The sequence below is a fragment of the Eimeria tenella genome, genomic scaffold (assembly GCF_000499545.2).
Source record: "Eimeria tenella Houghton genomic scaffold, Eth_scaff258, whole genome shotgun sequence".
Classification (NCBI taxonomy): domain Eukaryota; phylum Apicomplexa; class Conoidasida; order Eucoccidiorida; family Eimeriidae; genus Eimeria; species Eimeria tenella.
In genome coordinates, this window is record NW_013542449.1 from 2,326 (window position 1) to 9,243 (window position 6,918).

The window sequence follows — 6,918 nt, forward strand, 5'->3', positions numbered from 1 at the left end:
CCGGGGCCCCATTAACTCCCACTAGCCCCAACACTCGTTCCTTTATGGCTTTTTCAACACTACTCGTGACATTATCTTCGTTTTTTATCAACAATAAATAAATATTGTGGCGTTTAGAGAGCTTGTTAGAACGCTGCCGGATAAACGGAAGCTGTAAGAAAACGATATGAAGAAACAGAGTTTTCCTCAACAGCTAATTCTCATTCAGCTGGCAAGATAATGATCAGGCTCACTCATGTGCCTTACCAGCACAAAGCCAAAACCCTCACAAAGCCCTCAAAGACTCCATCATAGCGCAATGCCAGAAAAGCTACTTCCCAGGGGCATCCAGCAAGAACCACCTGTCTAAGAGAAACTGCACAGAAAAGAAAGCAAAAGACTTTTTCTACATTTGTGGCGCCTTCTTTGTGTTCCAAAGATGCAGGAGCTGCCACTGCAGCAGTGACACTCGACTGGCGCCTTCAGCTGGCTCTATCATTCAGTTTGTCTCATGGTGTATGCCCCGAGAAGCTGCTTTTCAAGAGGCATTTCCTGAACAGTAATGGAAAGCAAAAATAAATTCGAAAATAAATATTTTGTCAGTGCCAAAGTACCAGTGTCGTTTCCCCTTATCTTTGTCACGCTTACAGCAGGAGGGCACTAGGATTCTATTTTCGACTTGCTTGAGACATCAATTTTACTTTTCTCTAGAAATTGTAATGCACACCAAGACGAATTAAGCAACGCCTGACTAATTTTGGTGGTTAAAATTGCTCGCTTTCCCTCACCAGCAACAGGCTTCTGAGGCCCCTGGACCCCGGGCCCATTTGAAGTTACTTAAAGGCAAGTAGGCTATTAAATGCGCTTAGAGAAGGCCTCAGAAGTTTAGGGAAGTTGAGGCAACAAAAGATGTCTGTTCACTTCAAGCAGATCCGCCGTCCCGTAAGGAGTGTGTACACTCAAAGCCGTAACTACACCTTTTAAGATAACTGCAGCGCCCTTGTACGATGAAGCTGTTTCCACAACTGTTGCATGCAAAGCCTAGAAGGACTCTGATAGTTTAAAGGCTAAAGGAACTCCAAAAAGCCTTCAGTGCCAAACTGCTTTGCCTGTAGAGGCAAATAGCAAGACAGATTGCAGATTGCCCGTTTAGCTCAGCTAAGCTTCATGAGGCCAGTAGGGGCCCCTTCCGGGGCCGCTTCAGGGGCCCCCCCAGAAACCTGAGGATCTCTTTTTCTGTGCAGCTGGCACTATGTGGGGGGGCAGCAAAAAAAAGCGCACAAAAGAGTAAAATTACACATCTTTGTATCTGTCATCTGTTACCACCACGTTCTAAAGCGGCAGGGCCTGCAACTGCGCCTGCAGAAGCCAGGTCCCGCACCCGGGGTGACGCCCGCCACCATGTGCTGCAGCTGCAGCTCGTGCTGCTGCTGCTGCTGCTGCTGCCGCTGCTGCGACAAGGCAGACAGCCCCCTCAACCCTCCCCCAATGCCCCCAAGCACCCCACTGCAGCAGCTGCTGCCGAAGCTGCTGCTGCAGCTGAAGGCTGGCGGCCACTTTGGGGCCTCAAGGCATGGGCACTTGCAGTGTCTCGAAGGCAACATGGCAAGGGAGAAGCAGAAAGCAAAGACAAATGCATTAAAAAGGAAACGGGGCGCAGACAAACATGCAGAAATAACACTCTTCGAGGCCCAGACTGTGCTTCTTGTTCCCAAATCATCAGCTCGAAGCAACAAAATGGCAGTCTTTCTTTAACTCTGTCTTTGTTTTTCTATTCTTCTTTTTTTGCTGGCCTCCGTCTCTCCCCTGCTCGCTGTGTCCGGCCGGCTGGGCTTTTAACCTGCAGTTGCTGGCCTGTTGTCTTTGCTTCTGCTTCAGCCTGCATTCACGTTCAAGTCCGCGTCCAGGACTTGTTTCTTTTAGTCTTTCTTTCTAAAATATCTTTTATTTTGCCTTTTCTTCTTTATTTCTTCGCTTGAACTTCTTTCTTAGGCTGAGCCCACTTCCATATCGCAATGGCCCCGTCATCCCCGCAAGTCACAAAGTGCGAATTGCCCAGCGGGCAAATTGCCCGCACATCTCCCGCCTCGTGCGCAGGCAGCGTCCCTTGCTCTGAGAAACCAGCCAAACCCTAAACCCTAAACCCTAAACCCAAAACCCTAAACCCTAACCCCCAATCCTACGCGCTAAATCCTGGAAAGGGGAATGTGGTGTGAGGCAGACTGGGGTACGAAGGCATCAAAAGGGGAAGCAAAAAAGGAGGAAAAAAGACATCCACAAAAACTGAAGAACACCGGCACAAAGCCCCAATTGCCTGCATACGCTGCATGCACGCAAAATTGACCAGCTGACTGTGGGTTTAGTGAGTTCTTAAGGGCCCGTCTGCCTCCAATTGCTCCTATTTGTGCCCCTTTGCTGCTGCTGTTTGGCTTTTTAGTGCTGCTGTTTGCCTCTGTTTGTCTCACCCTCAAACTCCGGGACCTTGAGGACTTTAATGGAGGAGTTTCGCCCTCCAGAGACCAGCACTGGGCCTGCGGGGGATATCAGCCCTGCAAAGTGCAGCACAGCAAACTGGACTTAAGCAGAAAGCCTCGGAAGCAGCAGCAACGCAGCAGTCTGCAATAAGACACGCGAGGCTAAACGAGGCTGGGAGCGCTCTGCTGCAGCTCCCATAAACCTGCTGCTGCAGCAGCTAGCTGCTGCGCAAAGTAGCCCCCTCCAGAAGACGCGCGCGCTGCTGCGCGCCCACAGGCGCATGCACCACAGGCTTTGCTGCAGCGCTGCAGCAGCAGCAGCAGCAGTTCCTTACCCTCCATGGCCGAAAGATAATCCGAAGCAAAACAGTACTGCCGCTCCCCTTCTGCGGTGTAGGCCGTAATGGCCCCGCTGGCGAACCCCACGAGCAGAAAGTCGTTGAACGGCAGCAGCGCCTGCCAAGCAAGCACACCCATAAACCCTAAACCCTAAACCCTAAACCCTAAACCCTGAGGTCTCGGCAGCAAGCGCTATGCTCACAACCCTCGTTGCGACAAGCTTAGAGGCAGCAAAGAATGGCGCCCAGCCCACAGAGCCTGGCCTGGGCTGCTACCGGGAAAGGCCTAATTAGGATTTAGGGTTTCTGAGAAGGGTTTAGGGTTTCTGAAAGAGGTTCAGGGTTTCTGAAAGGAGCTGCGCACCAAGACCAGCGGAGGCCCGTTGCCCTTCACATCCGAAATGTCCAACACGCGCAAAACCTGCAGCGACTGCAAGTCCACGATCGACAGCGCAGTGCCCCCCACCCACAGCACCCTGCGCAGCCAAAACCCACACAAACCCTAAACGCTAAGCCCTAAACCCTAAACCCTAAACCCTACTAAACCCTAGGTGGAAAGCACCAAGTACAGGGGGTAAACATATGCACAGATCACAGCTGCAGACAAAGCTAGGCCAAAGCGGGCAAGAGGGGCCCCGATACAAAAGGCAGCAAATAAAAGAAATAATTTGACAAAACAAGAAAAAAGAGAAAACGCAAAAATGAAATAAATGAATTTAAAGAGAAAAGGAAAAGACGCACTTCTTGGAGGCGGGCTGGGCGACCGGGGGAGTGCCCAGGGGGGCCGGTGCAGCAGCAGCAGCAGCAGCAAGCGGCACATCTGCTGTTTGCATGCAGCAAACGCTGCCTTCAACCTGCAGCGAGTGGACCTTCGTGAAGGCCTGCGTGGCCTCTTCAAACTTCCAGAAGCAAATCTCTCCCCCCCAATCTCCAGACACCAACACCCCCTCCACCAGCAAAAGGCAGTAAACACTTTTCGAGTGCCCCTGAGCCCAAAAACCCACAACTCCTTTTCCCTTCAAAAACGCTGCTGCAACTCCACATGCATTGAACTAGCTGCTGCTGCTGCTGCTGCTACTCGCTGCTGCTGTGGCTACTCGCTGCTGCTGCTGCTACTCGTTGCCGCTGCGTCCACTCGCTGCTGCTGCGGTTACTCGTTGCTGCTGCTGCTGCTGCTGCTCTTCTCTGCTGCTGCTGCTGCTGCTCTTCTCTGCTGCTGCTGCTGCTACGTGAAGGTACCTGGAGCTCCTTGACATCTCCGTTGGCGAGGAAGGCCTTAATTCGGCCGTCTGCGAGCCCGGCAAACAGCGCGCCGCCCAGCATCTTCAAGCAGCAAACTTCAGCCCCCAAATCTGTACAAGTCAGACAAGAAAGGCCCAGCAGCGGCTCCCCGCTGCTGTCCAGTTCGCCCCCAAAGTTGCCAGCAGCACCAGCCCCCCCGTTTCCCCCGGGGCCTTGCGGCGCTGCTTGAGTTATCTGCCACCGCTGCAGCCACAAGAGCAGCACATGCAACAATTGGCACAGAGAATGGGTTCCCACACCCCCAGGTGCTTGCTGCTGCTGCAGCAGGAGCGGTAGGCACTGCTGCAGCAGCAGCCCCAGCTCCACGCCAAGCCGTACGCTCAAAGCCACCAGGACAAACGAGCAGCAACAGCGGTGGCAGCAACAGCAGCAACGCAAACAGCTGCAACCGCAACGCGAACAAAACAAGGGCTGCTGGTCGCCACACAACTATTACATCCGCCTTCTCGAGCCGCAGCAGCAGCAGCAGCAGCAGCAGCAGCAGCTCACCATGAGCTTTTTGTCTTTGCCTCCCGTGAAAATCTCAGACGCTGCGGGGTTGACGACGCAGCAGCGAACGCTTTTGCCGCCATGGGCCTCTTCTTGGTAGCCCACGCACTCTATGGCGTGGGCATATCTGCAGCAGCAGCAGCAGCAGCAGCAACAGCAGCAGCAGCAAATGAAAAAGAAGTCAACAGCCGCCCCGTCCTAGCGCCTCTATGAGGACAATTCCCTCTTTCTAAGCACCCTGGCGTGCACGTCAGAGAAAGTCTTCAAATATAAAAATGCATTTCCATTTGCATTATTTATAAAGTGTGGCAGGTTCTTACTTAATATATGACTGCATGCCACACATTGTATACAAGTGTTATGTATATACATGTATATATATATATATATGCATAATATATATATTACACATATATGTTATGTATGGCATATATATACATACATGCATATTTTGTGGCATGCACACATATATTTTATCGTGTATGCCATGCAAATATATATAAAGTTATGTATGTTATCATACATATATAAATGTAGAGCAAAACATGAGCGCAGCCCAGAGCAAATCTTAATCCATTTAGTAAATGCAAATAAAGTAAATGTGCAAAATAATAAAAACAAAAAGAGCCCGAAAGCAAACAAACAGGGGCACGGGACAGCTTGCGAAGTTGAACCAGAAGCCTCACCTGCATCTGCTGCCGAAACGGCACTCTCCTGCAGCGCAGCAGCAAACAGGCAGCAGCAGACAAAGCTAGATAGCCGCAGGAAGCAGAAGCAGAAGCAGCAGCGCAGCAGCAACAAAGACACGCGCGACAGCCACCGGCCAAAGCCCAAGAAGCGCCCTAGCTGCTGCTGCAGTGGACATACACCCCGCTGCTGAATGCGCAGCACTTGCTGCAGCAAATAAGTCACTTTCAAATTAATTAAAAAGCAAAAGACACAAACTGGCCCACCGTAATAAGCAAAGTTCTGACAAAAGGGGGGGGCCCCCTGCTTGGGGGGCGGGGGGGCCTCTTTCATCTTCACAGAGTCCTCTCTGAATGCAACCAAAACGCAAAGCAGCTTTTTGTTTCATTTATGCTTCTGTTAGTCTTTCAAATGTCCTTTATTTGTGCTTTTTGTCTTTTAAATGCCATTTATTTGTCTTTTTTGTTTCAATAAACGCAAAATATGCCCCATTTCCTCACCTGCTGTACTCTCCCTGCTGCTCATATCGGCCGCGGGCCCCGTCGCCCCGTCCCCGCCGCCTGCAGTAAGACCCTGGGGGCCCCCGGGGGGCCCCCCGGGGGGCCCCCCTGGGGCCCCCGCTGCTGTTGCCGTACCAAGAGGCCCCAGGGGCCTCCTCCCTGCCCCAGCACCTGCCCGCATTGGGGCCCCCGTACCCTCCGCCTCTGCCGCCGCTGCGGCTGCTGCCGGGGGGCCCCCTCTCGCCCCAGGGGCCCCCTCCCCCGCCCTCAGGGGGGGGCCCCCACCCTCCCCGGGGCCCCTCGTAGCGGCCATTTGTTCGGAAAGAAGGGGGGGGCCCATGATAATCTAAGCAGCAAAAGGCAAGCAAGAAGACGCAGCAGAGCCACAAGCAACACGCATGCACGCTCCCCAGCCTTTGGCAGCTAAGCAGCTCCTGCTGCAGCTGCAGCAGCAGCTGCAGCAGCAGCAGCCGCTGTAGCTGCTGCAGCTGCTACAGCTGCTAATTAGGCACCTCCCACCGCTGCTGCAGCGACAACGCCTGTAGAAGCGGCTATCGCGGCTGCAGCAGCTGCTGGAGCTGCCTGCAGCAGCTGCTGGAGCTGCTGCTGCAGCCGCAGCAGCAACTCCTGTTGCTGCTGTTGCTGCTGCGGGTGCCGTGCTGCTAGCCCCCACAGCAGCAGCCGAAACAGCCTAGTTCAATTATTTTAATTAAATGCAAAATCTTGTAATCTTTCCTTCCCAAAGACCCCCACTGCTACTCGTGAGACCCACCACGGTCGCCGCGCCCTCTTTGTGCCCCTCTGTATCCCCCGCGGTTCATTGGCGTGCCTCGTGCTGCTGCTGCTGCTGCTGCTGCAGCTGCTGCTGCTGTTTGGGAGAGCCCGCTCTAGGGGCGGAGGCCAACGGCGCTGAGGCTGTATGCCCCCTCGGCCTTGCCCATGGCAAGCGCTGAGAAAGGAGCAAAGCCTTTTGCATGCAGAAACCCTCGAAGCAGCTTCAGTTCAAACCCTAAACCCTAAACCGTAAACCCTGCGGGCGCAGCGGGCTCTGGATGCCGCGAGCGCGCCTCGACCTGCTGCCTTCGGAGCAGCAGCAAAGGAAAGAATAGCAGCAGCAGCAGCCTCGAGCTGCCTCTGCAGAGGAGGGGG

At 53.6% G+C, this 6,918-nt stretch overlaps 1 protein-coding gene across 1 annotated transcript; it reads right to left on the reverse strand.

Annotated features, from left to right (window-relative positions):
- Positions 1-1,942: 1,942 nt before the first annotated feature.
- Positions 1,943-6,590, reverse strand: ETH_00017615 (uncharacterized protein; the record flags this gene model as incomplete). Its single annotated transcript, XM_013375165.1, has 11 exons — positions 1,943-2,091; positions 2,445-2,528; positions 2,789-2,909; positions 3,156-3,267; positions 3,533-3,777; positions 4,031-4,276; positions 4,583-4,709; positions 5,269-5,296; positions 5,536-5,618; positions 5,770-6,115; positions 6,542-6,590. The coding sequence occupies 11 exons, from the start codon at positions 6,588-6,590 to the stop codon at positions 1,943-1,945; spliced, it is 1,590 nt and encodes a 529-aa protein (XP_013230619.1).
- Positions 6,591-6,918: the final 328 nt, after the last annotated feature.